The 19,677-nt window shown below is 36.5% G+C and overlaps 1 protein-coding gene across 1 annotated transcript; it reads left to right on the top strand.

Annotated features, from left to right (window-relative positions):
- Positions 1–4,522: 4,522 nt before the first annotated feature.
- On the top strand, positions 4,523–18,723 carry LOC132644391 (protein LSD1-like). The gene is made up of 7 exons (XM_060360981.1): positions 4,523–4,841; positions 5,836–5,949; positions 13,014–13,124; positions 16,409–16,521; positions 17,944–18,024; positions 18,118–18,189; positions 18,308–18,723. The coding sequence occupies exons 2-7, from the start codon at positions 5,838–5,840 to the stop codon at positions 18,344–18,346; spliced, it is 528 nt and encodes a 175-aa protein (XP_060216964.1). The 5' UTR covers positions 4,523–4,841; positions 5,836–5,837; the 3' UTR covers positions 18,347–18,723.
- The last annotated feature ends 954 nt before the right edge of the window (positions 18,724–19,677 follow it).

Raw genomic sequence — 19,677 nt, 5'->3', positions numbered from 1 at the left:
TCTGCAAAGTCTCTAATACTGATCAGACATCACAACATACGTACTCTGACTCGGCAGTACTCCTGGAGGAAATGGAGCCCGCCAATCCACTGAACAATCTTCAGCTCATCTCGTCTAGCCATTTGTGGGTACCTGCGCGACATGAAACGCAGCCCCCGAAGAACAGGGGGTCAGTACGGATATGTACTGAGTATGTAAGGCATGAGTACAGAAAATATAACCATGACTGAAATAGACAGAACAACATACAAAAAGCTTATCCAGAAATATCAAACGCTTATCGTTTTTCTTTTCCAGATACGAATCATACTTACTCATCTCGTATGCCAAACAGATTACAGAACGTACAAATTACTTAAGTGACATCATACAGCAGACGGAATACAGAATATACGGAAGGTCAGAATACTTACTCTCCAACGTAAGTCATGTATATCAGAATCTGATATCATAGCACATACGCGGCAGCCCCGGGGACATATACCACACCGGGGCAAGTACCATATCATACAGACGATAACCTCGGGGACAAATAACACGCCGAGGGACGGTCACATCATATCATATACATAGTGGCCTCGGGGACAGATAACACGCCGAGGAACCGGTGAACAATGCCAATGAATGCGCACGACAACATAGGAACGTGGGTGCCACTCCTGCCTTTGGCGCCACAACACATCTCACTTCCAGAAGTTTTTCTCCGATCTCCGTCACACATCACAACATAACCACGGTACCCGGGGGCGGGCAGATAACACAGCACCCCGAGCCCGGACACATCATACTTCGTAACATAACCTCGGTAACCGGGGACGGACATATAACACGGTACCCCGGAACCGGACCCATCATACTTCGGAATTCATTTATGGAACCCGACCCTCAATAGAGGACCCGGCGAACCATCCGCACGATACATACCGGCCCGGGACTCGGTGAAGGAAATCATAACATATGCACGAGCAGAGTCGTGAGAAACTAAATGCACATAATTCAGACTCAATAGCTTAATCAAACATATTCTCCGAATATCCATAACAGATTACTTATTACCGAATACTTTATGTCAAGTTACCTTTATCAGAATATTTCTATCAAAGTGCTTATATCGTTTTTACTCAATCAGATTACATTTTTCAGGTTACTTGCATCAGATTCCTTATAACCGATTACTTAGGTCCGAATACATATATCAAAGGATTATGACAGAATACTTATCGACATATGAAGGCCCAGAACAAGTCTCGGGTCAATCGGAGTTAGTATACAAAAGTTACGAGCGTTCGAAGTACAGAACGCTCTACAACCATTTCAGAAGCTTTTCTTGGAAAACCAGAGCCGTAATCAGGTTAACTACCTTTTAGACATGATTATGGATCAAACCAAATAGAACCCTTGGAATCATACGTACGTCGGAATACTTAAGTCATGATTTACCCATTAGAATTATTTGACACTTAAGTTAGGGAGGGCATGCAAATCACAAGTGGACTCAGAACCACAGAATGGAATAGCCTCAAGTTACATACTACATCATATCCTATGTGGTTGTAGGGCATGCCAAAAGAAAGAAAGGTAAGCCTCACATACCTGAGTCGCGACCAACTCGTTACACTTGTTCATCCAACTTGTCAATCTACATCCAAAAGGATTCATCCATTCGTTAGACTCGTTGTCACATACTTGTCTTAATCTTTCAAACACGTTTACTTATGTTCTGCCGGAATTTCGGCAGCATCTCCCCTGTAAATGTACCAATCCCGAGAATAAGGCTCGGCCCCAAATCAAGAACAACCATCCGGGAATTTAACCCGGCCAAACCAACAAAGATACTAACAACACCAATAAGAGATTAAAAACACATTCTAACATTAGTAGCTCTTTTATATACTATTCGACAATATTCTGTTTTCATTCAAATCAACCGCATACGATCGAACCAACATCAATATTCGTACACTCAAGTACTAATCCAAAACACTTAAACAAGATTCAAAAACACTTCGGACAACCCACAAAATGTTCAAATCAGCCCATCCAATACACAAGCAATTCCGAAATCTTCCAAGTCCAAGAAAACATCAACAATACACTTCTTTTCTTCCAAATTCATCAACTACACTAACAATCCATAATTTAACAACATTAGTCTTACAAATACAAGAAACCATATTAAGATCACATTAGGTACTAAAACAGCCCACATGATTTCAACTCCACTTTGAACCGTTAAGCCTTCATTTTACAACATAGAATCTACAATACAACAACCCAAACATACTAAATAAAATTAATTCATCCTTCCTTCAATAAACAACATCACACGGCCTCCACATCTACACACATAATCTCATGCATTTCATTTATTTTCCACACATTACAACAACACATAGGCATACTAAATTCACTTAATTCTCCCCTCCTACACAACAACACACCCACGGCTAGCCTTCAACATACACATATATTTCATAACTTTCATTCATTTCCACATATCACAACATGCATAAATCATTCATAACTCATGAAAATGGAGATTAAACTTACCTTCATTCTTCAACTTCTCCACTTGGTTAAGACTTATGAATCATCCATATAAGCGTTCTATTTGCTCCAACAATTCCACCATGTTAAAGAGAACCTTCCACATAGCAAGAAAACTAAAAGAAAATAATCCCCCATGATCAAATTTGAGGGGCTGGTTTCGGCCAGCCCCTAGCCGAACCCCTCCCCTTTTTATTTTTTTGTGTTGCTCTCCTTTTCTCTTGTCTTGAATTAGTTAGGCACTCATATATATATATATATATATATGCATATAATTCAAGCATGTGAGGGGCACATGCCCCTCTCTAGAAGACTCTTCTTTTTTCTTTACTTTTCTTGAAAATTTAAAAAAAGATGACTTAAACCCTTCTTGCCATGCAAGCTTGTCCACATGCATATTTTCCTTCTATTTTCGGCCAACATGGCCCCTTTTATGACCTCCTTGTGAAATTACCATTTTGCCCCTACGTTCCCACATTACTTCCATTGATCACTTTGCAAATTTCTCTTTTTGCCCTTAGCCTCTCACAATATTTTCATACTAATAATGGTCATAAGTAATATTCGTAACAACTTGTGCATTAATATAGTTTTCGAAAATGGTTTCGTCCTTAACTTCCCACGACGACTTTGAAATATCCAAACGTTCAAAATACGGGATATAACAGAACTAGTACAAATACTGTCAAGCAACTATAAATACCCGTTACAAACCTCACGTTAGCATCCTCAAATAAAAATTATACAGATAGCTCCACTTTTTTACTTTATCCTTGGAATCCTCTTTTAACTTAGCTCACTAATCCGTTTCTCCATTATTCATATCTGAAACTTCCTCAAACAACCAATCTTCATTTATTTGAACTGTCTCCGTCTGAAATACTTGATTCTAATTTGAATCATACTCCCGGATGTAGTTTCTTGATATAACAAATACCACCACAATCTATTTACTACAGTCGCAATCCATTTCTAAACATCTACCGATAAAATACCCTAATTTTCAAATTTTCTTTCTTTCACTCTCCAAGACCATTATTGGTACCATGAACCTTAGAAAATAGATTGACACACACTGTAAGTCTAAATCATGACTTCCTCTTGAGAAAAGAACTATTACTTGTTCTGAGCCAATTTTGCGCATTTCTATAAGAAATTGACCTTATCCGAGGCTGATTGCGCTAATTCCATATTTGTTAGTTTCATTTCATCAGCCAAAGCTACCAAGTCAACAACCGACATCTAATACCACATAAATATTCAAATGACATGATTTGCGAACCTAGTAATTATCTCGTTGTGCTAAATCTGTAGAAAACAACTGATCACTCCAAAGGTTTCCCATATTCATTCATACATCCCCAATACATCGTTGAGTATCTGTATAACTCATTAGACCCGATAGACATGTCATATCTCCACCGAGAGCTGTCACTCCAACGAATCTGGTGAAAAAATGGGCTACTTATATAATCATAAATCTCTCTAGTAATATATCCATAAGCCACCTAGCATTGCATGAGCAAGTCTGGTCCGGTAAAAAAATGTGTGATCTTCCGAATATCACCAATAGCCACACAAACTGACCCAAAATCCTCCCAAAATAGGTAAGTGTCGATAGTGACTCATTTCATCTCTCGCTCATAGATAACCAACCTTGTGCTGACATTCCCAACACAATGCTTAATTCCACCCCACTATTTTTTATTTGAAAATAAAATTTATCTATTATATAACTAAATCCATAACATAAACTTTAGAAAAGAGAAAAATATTATGACATTAGAAAAGTAAATAAAAGAGAGACAGATGTTGATAAAAAAAATAGAGGATAAAATAATATGAGGAAGAAAACATCACTGTTGAAATTGGAGGAGGAATTTGATTTTTATGGCTAAATTGCTTATCTATTTATGAATTTTTTTTGTTTAAAAATCAATAATTTGTAAAATAATGAAACAAGTGGGGCGACCCAGGTCGTGTCTGGAAAGTTCTTTGGTTGGACAAAGGAAAAGAAAAGAACTTTCCGAATGAAAGCCCATAAAAGTCAAAAAAACATCTTTTCAATGAATATTTAAAGCGTAGAAGAAGATGTTAGTCACAATAATAAAACAAAGAAGAAAGAAACAGAATACACAAATTCCGATAAGATTACCAAATCTATAAATTCCCATTCCTCGAATTTTTTAATTCACAATTTTCCAGAAAATTGGGAGATTCCCCTTATCGCCAATTCTGCTGTTGTGTGGATACATCACCGAATTTGTTTGGCCCTTCTTCTTCTTCCTAGACTGGTAAGAATTGCTTTTCTTCAATTTATGGATATGAAAACTGGGGTATATTTGATAAATAAATAAGCTTAATAGACTGTTTGGTTGATGAAATGTGGTTATTTGCTTGGTGTTTGAGAATCTTAGCATGATGAATTTATGGATTGCAATTCTTTGAAGCCCAAAGTATTGAAGAATTGTTGAGGACAGTGCTTGATATTTTTGGGCCTAGATTGAAGAAAAGTAGTTAAAAGTTACATATTAAGATTAGTTAGGATGCTGAGAGAGACGTTTGGGCATACCAGGAGAGATAAGATAAGGAATGACGATATCGGAGATGGTTTGGACATGTAAAAAGTAGAGCAGGGGTAGAGGTAGGCCGAAGAAGTATTGAGACGAGGTAATTAGACAGCACATGACGCATCTTCAGCTTATCGACGACATGACCTTAGATAGGAGAGTATGGAGATCGCAGATTAGGGTAGAAGGTTAGTAGTTAGTTGAGCGTTGTCTCGCTTTTCTGCAGGATAGGCTTGGCTGTAGTTTCGAGCATCGTATCTATCGTACCTGTTTCTACCTTCGTACCAGTAGTATTAACACTATTCTCGTAGTTTCTTGTTCTTCGATTTTTATTACCACCTGGGTTTCTTGTGCTTCGGTTATCACATTATTTCGCTATTGTTACTGTTTTTATTTTCTGAATGCTATGTATTGCTTTCCTTATTTGTTGTCATGTCTCCTCCATTCCGGTATTTCTTTTTTCAAACTGCTTTGATATGCGTTACTTGAGCCGAGGGTCTATCCAAAACAACCTCTATCTCCACGAGGTAGGGGTAAGAATTGCGTACACTCTATCCTCCCCAGACCCCACTTGGATCACACTGGGTATGTTGTTGTATATTTTGATCAGTTCAGCCAATGAATTTTGTTTGATTTGTGTAATTTGGCAACTCAGAGTCAAACATTAGTTTTATACGGTAGGATTGGTATGAATATTTGGTTTTGATTTGGAGTGCAGCTATGCAGAGTCAATTGGTGTGCAGTGGGTGTAGGACAATTCTTCTTTATCCCAGAGGTGCTACTAATGTCTGCTGTGCAGTGTGCAATGCCCTCACCCCTGTCCCACCTCCTGGTATCTCTCCTTTCTGCTCTATTATATTATCCATGTTTTCTCATAACAACACACAACACAAGTTTATTTGACACTTGGGCTGATCCTGTGCCTTCTCTTTTGATAGTATTTCAATTTCTACTTCGTTTGGTGGTGATAGTTGGTGGTAGCCATTGATGAAAAAAGAACAAAGAGTAATATCTCAAAACTATAAGTTCATCTTTTGGAATTTGGTGGTGGAATTCCCTCAAGAAAATATCATATGAGCTGACATGCACGACTGCGCATGGATGAAGTTGGTGATGGAATTCCCTCCTGTCTCCTCCCCTTTCCCAACAAGGAAAAAAAAATAGGGAAAAGAAAACAGTGTGTTTGGTGTTCAAGCTAATGTTAGTCAAATATATTAAAGGACTTGGACGTAAATTTATTATATTTTTCTAGGAGGAATAAAAAACATGTGGATTTTATTACTACTTGTAAACTAGTCCTGATAAGGATTTTTTTAGATACAATAGGTCAAGCCTTTAGGTGAAATTGATAAGTGATCAGCTGTAGACAGTTCACAGGGAATGTTGGTGATATATGTATTAGCATGTGCTGTTTAGTGATCAACTAAAATCTTGCATTTGTAAGATAGGGAAGTCCCGAAGTGCGAGAGCTAACTTTCTTCACTTATACTAGCCAGAAAACAAGAAATCTAATATGCTAAGAAATTTTTTAGTAAGAAAGATGTTCAAACATAAAGAGAAGCGCATAAGCTAAAGAATGGGGCTCGACCTCTTAGTTAAACACTTATTTCCCAAGAGGAAAAGGGTAATGGAGCTGAAAAATGCCTCTTTTCTCTTCTTGAGTTCTACATCAAGCAAGTGGGAGAAGAAGAATATGAACTTAGGTAGGAAAGCTTCAATAGATTTACATCTGCACCACTTGGCTACTCTTTCCTTCAGGCTAAGGCCCTCCTCAGGCAGTGGCGTACGCAGGAATTTTTGTAAGCGGTGTCGACATTTAAAAAAATAAACAAAGAAATAAATGATATATAAAAGTATTTAATTTCTAATATTTCACCTAGGTTGAATCCTAGTCGGGCTGGTTTTGTTTTCTCTAACTATATAGGAAATTGCAGGTTCGAACCCAGCTAGGCGCTAGCAACCTTTATTTTTTAAGTACAATTAGTATAAAAAAAAACTGAAAATAGGCCAGATTAATGCACTTGCTGAGGCTCGAACACGGGTAGATCACTCAACAATCCAGGCACTAAACCAGCGGACCAACACATTCCATTTGTGTAAGCACTGTCATTTATTTTATTTGTACATGTATTACGGCTTTTCAGATTATATATATATATATATATATATATATACAAAAACAATTCGACAAAGGGGTGTTGGATGACACCCCTGGGCATAGGGTGGGTCCGCCCCTGTCCTCAGGGTTCTAATGTGAATGTCACTCCCCAGGTAAGGAGGAATATGACACGCACCGATGCCGTTAACTTGCACGGAGAAGACCACATAGACCTGTCTATCTATTTCAATGCATAACATGAACATTTGGAAAATTTATGACAAACATATGGCTTAGTAACCTCATCATAGCGGAAATCAAAGTTAGGTTACATAGCCAAAACATAACATAGAACTGGATCATCATCATGAACATGAGAAAGCAGAATAATGAATCCCATTAGACCTCCCACAAAAAGTATCATTGAACCTTTGTGAATATACATGGGCATATGACACGGGATATGTCACGGTTCAACAAAAGAAGAAGGATCTAAACTAGCTCCTGCAGATGATAGAGGTGGGCTTATCAAAATAGAAAACTAAAGTAGACGATACCTAACTCGTAAATATTTCGGACTCCGCCCCATAAGGTTGAAACGATACTTTGAAACCTGGGTAAAGCATAAATAGCAAAATAACGTAAAACATTTCATAAGATCCATTTATTGAAAGCAATAAAAATTTGAAAATTGTACTACTAAATTTTAATATAACTAAACATAACATTTCTTTAACCGGGAATCCCTATAGACACTGACATAGCATACTACGCCATGTGTACACCCAATCGACAAGGCCGTCTTGCCATAATGTCGTATGGTGTCGATGATAAGAGCTAGCACAAAAAAATCCCTCGTTTTGGAACGGTATGAGTAGCCGCCGTTTAAAAATGGATCTAACTAGTATCCTACACCAGCACGTATAGTTTCTAGATAAATGCTTCCACCTTAGGGAATGAATATCCTCTCAATTTCTAAGGTTATCCTGAGACCGTGTAACTTGAACATGTAACCATCTTTAGGTCCGTTAAACTTTCAAATTTTGGCATATTTAGCCCATGACTCATTTAAGACTACTTATAATATAAAACTTCAATTTTAATATTTGAACTTGAAAACAAATCACATTTTTTTTAAATCAAGTAAAGCATGAGCCTTTAACATAAACATGTTCATCATATTCAAAAGGAAATCACAAACCATGTAGAAATATGTCATAAGTCCTATCTTCAATCTCACGAATCAAAAAAAGAAAGTGCCATCTTCAATCTTAAGATTAAATCTAGCCAACATAAGGTACAAATATGTACATAACATACACAATTCATTCAAAACATGGTAAGATGGATCGCTCACGCATACTAACATGTCAAGCATTTTTTATGAATTTGGAAGTCATGCATTTTTTATAAAATGCCTTGAAGGGAGGTACATCTCAACTTACCTCGTCTATGCTCTTCAATATAATCCAAAAGACGTCCAAGCATCCAACAAAACTTAATCTGCATTGACCGGCTCACTTCCAATAACCAACGGAATACAAAATACCCATTTATGGTTCATGGATTCCTTATTCTTCCATTAATCTGTTAGTTCATATTTAATGATCTACCACATGATAATTCCTAATCATTGGGGTCAGTAGGATACTTTTTCAATTAAATTCCCCTGGATAATACCTTTTCAAGAATACTCGTTTCTAGAGTTCACTTAATCCATAATTCTAATAATGTTTTCAACTCTTGATACCTTCATGATATCATTTTTTCATCACGATGGAAGGAAAAGGCAAGAAATTACCTCTTGAAGAAAACCTAGAAAATTTTCAAGTTATTTAATAATCTTGTGAAACTCGAGGATTCTTGAGTTTTTGGTGAATTTTATAATCCATGGTAGTGTTACATCTTGTAATAAATAGAGATCTATCATAAATGACTATTGATGGCTTACTTTGCGTTGTGCTTTCAAAAAGCTGGGAAGAAGCAGGAGAAAGTGCAAGGCATGGAATGTTGTTCCCACGGTATTGATGTGGATGGGGAGAGAGAGAAATATGAGGGCTTTGGAAGGTCTATTTTGAGTAGCTGCTGGCTCAATGATGGATTATGACCTTATAATAAAGTTTTGAAGATTTGACAAATAATGTACCCAATGACAATCAAGGGAGACGTAAGGAAGGATTTATTGAATAACCAGATATACAAACAGATCTCCAAAGGATTCAGTGATGCAGTCATATCAACTAAGAAACTACTCAAAGGAACTGATCCGTACTATAGAGACTGAAAAGATATTTCGTACTGACGTTAGAGAAGACGGAATATTGACTGATTTCTATTCGATGAAGAGTTGAATTTCAAGTTATGGTAATATTTCCATAAAGTACCATAAGTTGATCAACATGGAATTAGCTTTGAAGTTGAAGACTTGGCCGACGCGCATACATAGAAAGAAGGAAGATCCAGTGAAACGAGATTTGATATTCGGGTACTATTAATGAAACAAAAACTTGGTTGGATTCAGTTATTAAAGAGCGGCAACTACTTCTATATAAGCACAGCATGATCAAGCTTTGGAGCTTAACCACAACCACAGATCACAACATTCCAATGAGACACTAAAAGTGAGTGTAGTCAACAGTCAACACTTTGTCTTAGAAAGCCAACTTCTAGATGATGAAGAGCCCGAGCTTATGAAGAAATTATCATCAAGTTCTTTAGTTTGTCATAGTTTGGTTCTAATGTGGTTCCATCTATCTACCTTTTCAAGTATTGTGTAATAGGTGTTCGTTGGTTAAATTGTTGTCATAGGTTGACTGCTCAAGGAACAGGTCCTTAGGTTAAGTGTAACCTTTACAAGGTTCCAGATTTAATAGAGAGATTCAGGTAAATCTTATAAGAGATCGGTCGTGGTTTTTGACTCCCTTGAGCAAGGAGTTTTCCAAGTGAAAATTCTTGTGTTGATTTTATATTATGATGACCTTCTTACACAAACTGCTCTAAGAACCAGATTCTTTGGGTGCATAGGAGTAGCCTGATCCTAACAGGGTAGAATTGAGTTTTTGGCAGTTGAGGAGTAGTCTCCTATCCCATATTTATTTTTGGTGCATCCATGTAGTTCTGGGTTGCAAAGAGGATTGGGCGTCATTTGTAGAAAATTATGTCTTTTTGTAGGTTCTTTATTTTTTGGTATACTTCTTTTATCCGGCCGACTTTGGCCTTGTGATTAATGAAAATATTTACCTAATAAAAAAAAGGCTTACTGGGCATTAATGCCGGAGCTATTCCTCTTCAAAACGTTTGATCCTATCCCTTCTCACCAAAGTCCCGTTTGGCGAGACTTCTTTTCGCAAAGACCAGCTTCTCGTCACTTCCTTGCCTTGCAAGGATCCAATTTTAGCCAAGCCTAGCTTCTTGCCATAAGCTCGTCATTAGCCTCTCATTACTGTTTGTCAAAGTTTTTGGCTCCTGAATTTTCTTTCTCAAAATTTCCTCCTCACCTTATATGGAAAAGCCGAGGGCCCTTGGACTCTTTCTGTTTTCGCTAAGCAAGCTAACAGGGAGGCCTTCCCTTGGCCCTAGAAACCCTCCTCGCCTGGTGAGCACGTGGCCAGGATAGTCCTGGGCTACTGTTCCCTTCGTTGTGGTTTGCCCTTTCCGTTTCATTCATGATACTACTTCTCAATTTATCCAAACATCTGCCAAACCTCGCTACATATGAGATATATAATCCCCAACACTCCAATATCACTCCGGAGCTATGTTTACACTTTCAAATATATTTTTTAACACAACATTAGGGTCGTAATTTACCCGGATTAAATGTTAAAAATACACATGGCTTTACAATGAAGAAGGTACCAACAATTTGTGCCAATCAAAGCTTATTGACTTAATTGAATGGAATTTAGCGGATTAGATTTAGTGTCTTTAGAGAATTTAAATAAATATTTTTAGTAACCGAGAAATCTCCTGGTCCAATGTCAGGTGGTCCACAGGTTAAGTGCTTTGGAGAGTATGAGTCGGTCCTCTACAGGCTCTGACTTAAATAATTCTTTCTTTGTCAGTGACGCAAAGACAGCAACTTGTATGTCTTGTGCTGCAGTAACTCTGTTATGAGAATGAAATGACCCAAGAGCTTGACTCAAGCTGAAGACTCCTTATGAGTTGCATCAAAAGCGGCATTGAGCAGCCGAAGATTGATTGAAAATGCAGGCCCAAAGCTTTTTAGCCTATTCCATTTGGACATGTTTCAAAGCTTCAGCCATTTCCTATTGAATGTTCTCTTCCTTTTCATTTGCATCAACTATCAAATCATCATCATGCCACAAAGTCAAGAAGATTACTAGCATCCACCATTTAATAGTACAAGCAAACAAAATGAAGTCCACCAACAGGTTACGACGTATTGCTTCATCTTGCTTTTTTAGCTTCCATCCATTAAATAAAAACTAAAAATGACGTAGGTGGGTTGAAAGGTAGTTTCATTAGCCTCTACTTGCGGACAAGTTGAATCTCATAGGTGCACATCTGTGAAATGATCCCAAAATTGAAAATTATTAAACCTGGGGTTTTAATTGGTTTTGGTTGGCTAGGCGAATTTAACCATGGGTTTGGTCTGATTTATATTAAGGTAGACATTGCAGTTCCATGTTTAGCAATTCTTTTAGAGACCTAGTTAGCAAGAACAACTGGGATCTATAGGATTTGAGGGTAAGTAATAGTTCGTTTTTCCCCTTTTTATATCTTTTCCTTTGTTTGTCCAGCAAATGCATTTTCCATTACGTTCTTTCCATTAATTCTATGAGGGAGCATGTTTTCTCTTGGCTCAATTTGGAGATAGGGAAAGTAGTTCAGAAATGTCTTTCTTGAGAGAAGTGAAGCAAGAAAGGAAAATAATTTTATTGCACGTTTTTTAAAACCAAGGTTGAGAAGAAAGTGGTTGTTTAACTTTTTCTTTATAAGATATCTTTTCCAAGACTTATTTTTGACAAGTACTTCCCTGTAATAAAGTTGGAGTGGGATTAAAATACGACAACATACCCAGGGAAATCCCACAAAGTGGGGTTTGGGGAGGGTAGAGTGTAGGCAGACCTTACCCCTACCTTGGGAGGGTAGAGAGGCTGTTTCCGATAGACCCTCGGCACAAGAACAAGCAATTCAAAACAGGATGAGAATGAGATAACAAATAAACCATGGAAACAAAGTAATATAATAATGGGGTCTGTGATTAAAACCATGGAGTGGGATTAAAATCTTTTTAAATTTTACGGCGGGGCCGTGACATCAGGGCTAGTTTGAGCACACCTCAATTTAATCTATCAGGCTGTTATAAGCCTATAACCGACAAGCACATCTGCCAGATGATCTTACTTACTAAGGTTGGAGATAGACTCACAACAACTGTTATAGCTAGAATTTGGACCAAGATTCTCCAGGTTGTTGCTCATATATCTCAAACACTCGAGCCATCCTTGGGGACTGGAATAGGAGAAAATTCTCTCTAACCAATGAGCTTTTCTTCTCTTTTTTCATTAATCAAGCAATTCCTTACAGTACCATTGGATGGGTAACAGGTGTTGCCTTTGAGCACTATCTTTACTTCTGAAAAATTATTGCATCCCTTCCCACAAATCCCGAAAAGAGAAAAAAAAACTGATTTGACTACCACGGTGAGGAACTATGTATCATCTGATTGCTAACAGTCGCAGATGACACAGCTTTGCTGCTGTTCGCTGCACTCTGTATGCCTTCAGCTTTTCCATTTTTCTGATGTTGCTTAAATTCTGCCCTTTATGCAGGAATGGAAATGGCTCAACTAATATGTGGAGGCTGTCGCACCTTATTGATGCATCCACGTGGGGCAACTAGTGTGAGATGCGCCTGTTGTCATACGGTGAACCTTGTGCCGGGTACAGAATTTTTACCTTTTCCTTTAGAAATTAAGGATTCACAGTCTGATTAACAATTCTTTTTGATAAGGTAAGTAATTTTGTGCATTTAGTATCCAGAGCATATTTTGTGCATTTAGTATCCAGAGCATACTTGCGAAGTACAGCAAAAAGGTATTAGCTGCCATTTTATAAGAATTAAAAAATAATGGGGAGAGCCAATAAAAACCGCAAAGTGACACCAAAAAGCTAAAGACTGCATGCTTCTGTTTCTGAATTGGAGTGAAAATCCCTTCGAAACATCTCTGTGTCCTGTCTCCATTATGTCAGTTGGATATAATCGGAATGGTATACCATATATTCTTACTTCCTTTGCATGTCTTCATTTTTTCCAACATATGTTTTTTTTGTTTGTTATACCAACATATGTTTTTTCTCCTACAAAGTGTAGTAGTGTCGCTTGGTTTAAGGGATTAGGAAAAATATCTCAGCATATAATCTCACATAAAATAGTACGGTGTTTGGTTGGAGGGGTTAAGAAAATAATCCCAACATAACTAATGCAACGTAATTCACGCACAACTAATGCTATGTATAGTTGACAATATTAAATAATATCTGCATTAAGTTATGCAGGAATCCACTGATAAAAAGAGTTATGCAGGAATCTTTGTTTTTTTAACACGGGATAGAATGTGGAAAAAATATGTATTAGCAATACAAGAGTAAATATATTTAAAGACCTACATGCCCTTAAATAAGTTATCCCTGCATAACATTCCATGTATATTGTTCACTTTATAAGAATTACTACATTATTATTCACTGCATAACAATCCTTTCATTTTTGTTCACCGCATAACAATCACTTTGTTATTATTGACCGAATAAACACTGCATGCGTTATAATCCCCACATAATTAGTATGTGAATAAGATGAGCCTTTCTTTTCTGGTACAAGAACCAAACGATCCTAAGTATATTAGCTTATTGATAACTAGTTAAGTGGGTATACCAAATGATTTAAAATTTATTTCATATATTAGATACTTAGTTTATTGGAAACTAGCTAATTTGGTACATTTCATAAATGAAACTTATATTTGATACTGATAAAGATAAAAACATAAAATGGGAGCAAATGAAATATTGACTTCCCAGTATTCTGGGATATGCTTAGTACACTTTATGTGGGGGCTTATTTTACTTGAAGTCCACAGTCCTTCATCTTCTCCCCAATTAGATGTTACTACAGGTTTATAGCCTGTATTTGTCTCTACCAAATCTTTATAAGCATTTTCCAACAAGTTGATGTTTGCCAAAGTTTCTAAAATTAAACTCCTTTCTTTCACCAGTTCCTCTCCTTGTTCTATTGCTTTTATTTGTGGGTATTTGCATATTTTCACTTTACAACTACAACAACAATAATTATACTTTAGTCCCAAACAAGTTGCGGTCGGCTGTGTGAATTGTTACCACATATAAATTCATCTCAAGTCAATATTATTCAAAATGAATGTAATAATAATAAAAGTAAAGTAAAAAAGTAATAGAAGTTCATTATGTTTTCTAGCGATGTATAAATATTTGAAAGGCTAAACAACCCCTAGAAAAACATAGGATGTAAAGTAAAAGTGCTAACATGACTAGAACATATTCTCAACTATTAGGTATCGCCTATATAGATCTTTTCTTATATTGTGCACTATCTTTCGCTAAGTTTGCATGGATCCCAAGAGACTATAGATCCTTCGAGACAACTTTCTTCCAAGTGATTTTAGGTCTACCTCGTCACATTTAACATCTTCACTTACTACAGTTTCGTGCATCTGGCGGTCGACATAAGACATGACCAGACCATTTCAAGAGACCTTTTATTTTATCCTCGATGTATGCTACTTGGAACTTTTCGTGAATCTGGTCATTTATGATCTTGTCTATTCTTGTTTGACCGAACCTCCATCTTTACATCCACATTTCTGCGACAACTCATTTTGTGGATGTGTTGGACTTCAGCTGCCCAACATCACTCCTATATAACAGTGTTGGTCTACATATTTTCTCTTTACATAAAAAGGTTAAAAATAATAGGAAATGAAGATCTATAAGATGTACATGTTTCCCGAAAACAATTATAGGATATCAAATTTATTAGTATAAAGAACTACTAAATAAAAAACGAAACAAGTTTAATGTGCATAATATGGTACAAGTAATCTAGACAACATAATGCTATATGTTTTAGGAAATGTGTATTACTATAAATATGTGTTCTTATGTATGCAATCAATGAGTAGATGTTCCAACGCTACACTATATATGCTAATTTCTTTTGAATTCACATAAAATATACAAAAAGAGATAGCTAGCGCACTAAGCGCCCACTATGTGTAGGGTCTGAGAAGCATTAGACAATATTGGGTCTATTGTACGCAGGCTTGTCTTGCTTTTCTGCAAAAGGCTATTTTTACGGCTTGGCTGACCTCCTGGTGTCGCGTCAAGAACTCTTACCATAGCACTTAGTCTCCCCTTCAATTACTAGGTAGGCACATTTATGTATGCATTGCAAAAGAAATGTATTAAGAAATACCATAAAGTAACTAACAGAAAAATGGTGGTCTTATATTTTCGTTACCAGCTTTTGTAATGCTATGAATATGTTAAATTTCTATAACCTAATATATACATGAATGTTGAATGCAATGCTTTTTAAATAATGAAATTAAATATGCACAAATAGAAGTTGCAAAGAAATGTTTCTTTTTTGGATGACAGTGGTGTCTAGCCTAGCTTGTGTGCATTTCGACTATCCTGGCTTAGTCATTCTAAGGAAAAAATCACCTAGTAATTTTGCCTCTGCAAGGATTTTAACCTGAGACCTAATGGTTTGCCTTTGACTTCATTAACATTAGGTCACAACCTTGGGTGCAAAACAAAATAAACGGTTTTTCCTTTTGTGTGGAGGTATGAGGGGGTTGTTGCTTTAATAACAACCATAACCAGAGCATTTTTTTTGTATCATCAGTTGTATTAATCGTTACGTGAAGAACCTTTTTTTTTTCTTTGGGATTAATTTGTGAAGAATTGTTACTAAGATGTAAATAGTGATCTCTGTTGAATTGATAGGTACTAGCACTTAAAAGTTTGCAAATGCTATCATTTACTAAAATAACAGGATTTAGCCGAGCTAAATTAGTTGAGTTGTTTCTGTTCAAGATTTTGTCTCAGCATCTTCATTTTCTTATTTGTCTTCGTTTTGGTTTTATGCACTTCCGTGCAAATTGTAATTTTCTCTTGATCTTCAGGTCCTAACCAATTTGCTCATGTCAACTGTGGAAACTGTCGTACTATGCTGATGTATCCGTGCGGAGCTCCATCAGTTAAATGCGCCATATGCCATTATATCACACACGTTAATGTGAGAATGATAGTCCTTTTTTTAAATTCTTTGTTGAAATGTGTTTTGATGGCTTAATGTTTCTGTATGTATGTTTTAGTGTGCCTGTGGGAGAAAAGGGAGAAAGAATAAGAAAGAGAATAGAGAGGAATACAGAAGCGAGATAGAAAGAGAGGCAGAGGGAATCAGAAGGAAGAAACGAGGGAGTAGAAAGAGAATAAGATACAATTTATATCCTAATCAAACTATCACGTGTTTTGGAAGTATCTCCCAAAAAGTAATATAGGTCATATTTACATATGAAAAGCTGGGGACAGGTCAGGAATTTTTTTAAATTTATCTCTAGGACTCTAACCGAAAGATACGAATAAAATCAAATTAGGCAAGTGATAATAAAAGGGATAAAATCTAAGGCATAATCTATCTAAAAGATAAATATGAAATAAAAAATGTAAAATTACTCAGAAATCTATAAGTACAATAGCTAATTTTTTTTTTTCAATATAAAATCTTTTACCATAAGGATATTCCAATATAAAATCTCCCACCAGGAGGGAGAAAATTCGGCTTTGGCAAGTAGATTTCTTGGTGCAACTCAAAAAGTCCGGATGTATTGCCACCCATCACTAATCAAGTAGCATCTTGTGGTGGTTGATCCTTGAAGAAACAACGTACCTGTGCGAACTATCCATTTATAATAGACCGGATTCCCATTTGTATTAGGGTCTTACAAAACTTCAACATTGTCTCCAACTTTCAGAAGTTAAAAATAAAATTGAGTGATCAGGCTTCCTTATCATGAACCCCTGCTTGAAGAGAAAAGAGAGCCAGTTGAAAGGTATAAAATATTATCTAAAAGATCCAAGCATAGTTTAGTTGGTACCCGGGCCAGCTTGCGCGCACCTAGACTAATTTCACGGGAAACTTGCTAGCTCCTATAGGTATCGGGTAACTGTGTCCAGTATGGCTTGGACAGATGGAAGAAATCACCTAGTGATTTTTTTCTCCTTTGCTGGGTTTGAACCCGAGACCTCATGATTGACATCTTTTGAGACATATTGAGGTATTACATAAAGAAAGGTGGGAAGTGGTTTCACTGTCAAAATGTGGTCTTTATCGAAGTTATGTTGGAAAGTAAAAGTTGAATCATGTTTGCTCTTTGAGACCCATAATTTGGAGGCACTCTTACCAGTTACTGCAAAACCAGAGAAATTATACATCTGTTGATTGATTTTCTGTTTCTCTTGGCATAAGTTCAGAGTTCATGTCACAGACTCACAGAAGACTAGTTCTGTAAATGCATTACTCGTCTAATTCTCCTTGCTATTCTCAGCTGTGTTGGAAACCAGTTTGGTTTCAATTACTAATCATCACGCAGGCTATTACCTTTCACATCCTTATGATTCATTTTCAGTTTTAATGTGTCCATGTATCTCCATGCAGGCCGGAGATGGAAGAGTCCCAGTTCCGGTGCACACCTCTATTAATGGTGCTACATCCTCTGCAGGACCCTCTTCTTCAACAGTGAGTTCTTAATCTGCTGCGTCTTGCTAACCATTGCAGCTTGCGATTTGGCCAACCAGGATTCACTTCTGAAGCATTGTTTATCTGTTTTAGGCTACAGCCCGTTCACAGAATCAAACCGTGGTCGTTCAGAACCCTATGTCTTTAGATGAAAGTGGCAAGTTGGTGCGTCTCTTTAATTTTAAACTCTGTTTCTTTATGTATTTTACTGTTCACGTCTGATTCATTTTTCCTTGTGCTTCGTTGGAGGTAAGTATATCTGACACAATTTTTCATTTGCTAGGTGAGCAATGTTGTTGTTGGTGTGACGACGACGACCTAGGGTTATCTGTGAAATGCAATAGACGAAGGGTTAAGATTCCTATGTCTGTGAAATGCACCTAGTTGAAGGGAGTAGGGTTTTTATTTGCTTCCATTGGATCGATGAGTATAAATGTGGTGCTATATAGATATGGTAACATTTAGTCCTAGTATCAAAGCCTTTCTAGATTGAAGAACTGTACCAAAAGTCGGACCATTTGTGGTAACAAAGCCAAAGTGATTGAAGATTTAGGGTTCAGTAATCTGTGATTTTTCTGGGGTCGGTAAATGTTGTCAAATTAGATTCTGTGGTGTGAATACGCCCGATGATCCAAGTACAGAATGTTGATATGTACCATTTGACCTGATGTTAATAAAAGTAATCAACTTGGTGTATGAGATCATGATGTTACTGCTCTTAGACAGCTTTCGAAAATAAAATGCCTTGGAGGTATGGGTAACTCTATCTACCAAGACTTGGACAGTTGGAAAGAAAACATCTAGTTTTTCTTTTTTTACTCTACTTTGATTCAACCCTCTGTCTGATATGGTTTTTCTTTCAGCTTCCTTGATTGATGTGTCTCCCTTCATCTCTCACTTATTTTTTGGCTAGTTCTCCCAGGAAGTCCTTTATCTGCATAATTGAGGTTTGCGCAAATAAATTTTGTGTTTTGGAAGTTATATGCCATTTATTCAATAGAGTAAATAAATATTTATAAAATGAAATTACAATAATAACAATATTCCCACAAAAGTCCTCAAAAGACACAATATAGCATTTGAGGACTTTTCTGGAATATGATCTTTTCCTTAATTGAATTGACCATATAAGACTCACATTCATCATTTTTAGAAATTTAAACTTTTGATGGAAGGGTAATATTTATATGATTTTTTAAAATTATGTCCTCATTGATAGTATTTACTATAAGCACTTCACACAATCATCCAAAAATCTCCTGCATGCTAATTTGTCCTCAAGGACCGCACTGAATATTAATCAACTTAATATGTTATTTGTTCCTTTTAATACTCTTTACAGCTTTAAATAAATAAATTTTAAAAAATAAAAGTTAAATACGATACTTTTAGAAACATAGAATAGTAAAAGATAAAAGAATGTTATTTTTTATGAAATGGATAAAAGAAGATTGTCCATGGCATATTAAAAGAAACAATACCTGATTCCATCTTTCATAAACGAGAAAAAAATTACAGAAGCGTACAAAATAGAATATTCTAAGCTTAGGGTGTGTTCGGTATGGAGAAAACATTTTCCGGAAAATGTTTTTCAATTTTCTCATGTTCGTTTAGTCAAAAATTTTGAAAAATATTTTCTTTAGGAAAACAAGT

Source organism: Lycium barbarum, chromosome 6, assembly GCF_019175385.1.
Source record: "Lycium barbarum isolate Lr01 chromosome 6, ASM1917538v2, whole genome shotgun sequence".
In the NCBI taxonomy this organism is placed as follows: domain Eukaryota; kingdom Viridiplantae; phylum Streptophyta; class Magnoliopsida; order Solanales; family Solanaceae; genus Lycium; species Lycium barbarum.
This window is presented reverse-complemented; position numbering and strand designations above follow the sequence as displayed.

Coding starts and splice junctions, on each gene's coding strand:
- LOC132644391 (XM_060360981.1), top strand. CDS start 5,838: ATGCAGAGTCAATTGGTGTGCAGTGGGTGTAGGACAATTCTTCTTTAT. Junction 5,950..13,013: donor CACCCCTGTCCCACCTCCTG/GTATCTCTCCTT, acceptor CCCTTTATGCAG/GAATGGAAATGGCTCAACTA. Junction 18,190..18,307: donor TAGATGAAAGTGGCAAGTTG/GTGCGTCTCTTT, acceptor TTCATTTGCTAG/GTGAGCAATGTTGTTGTTGG.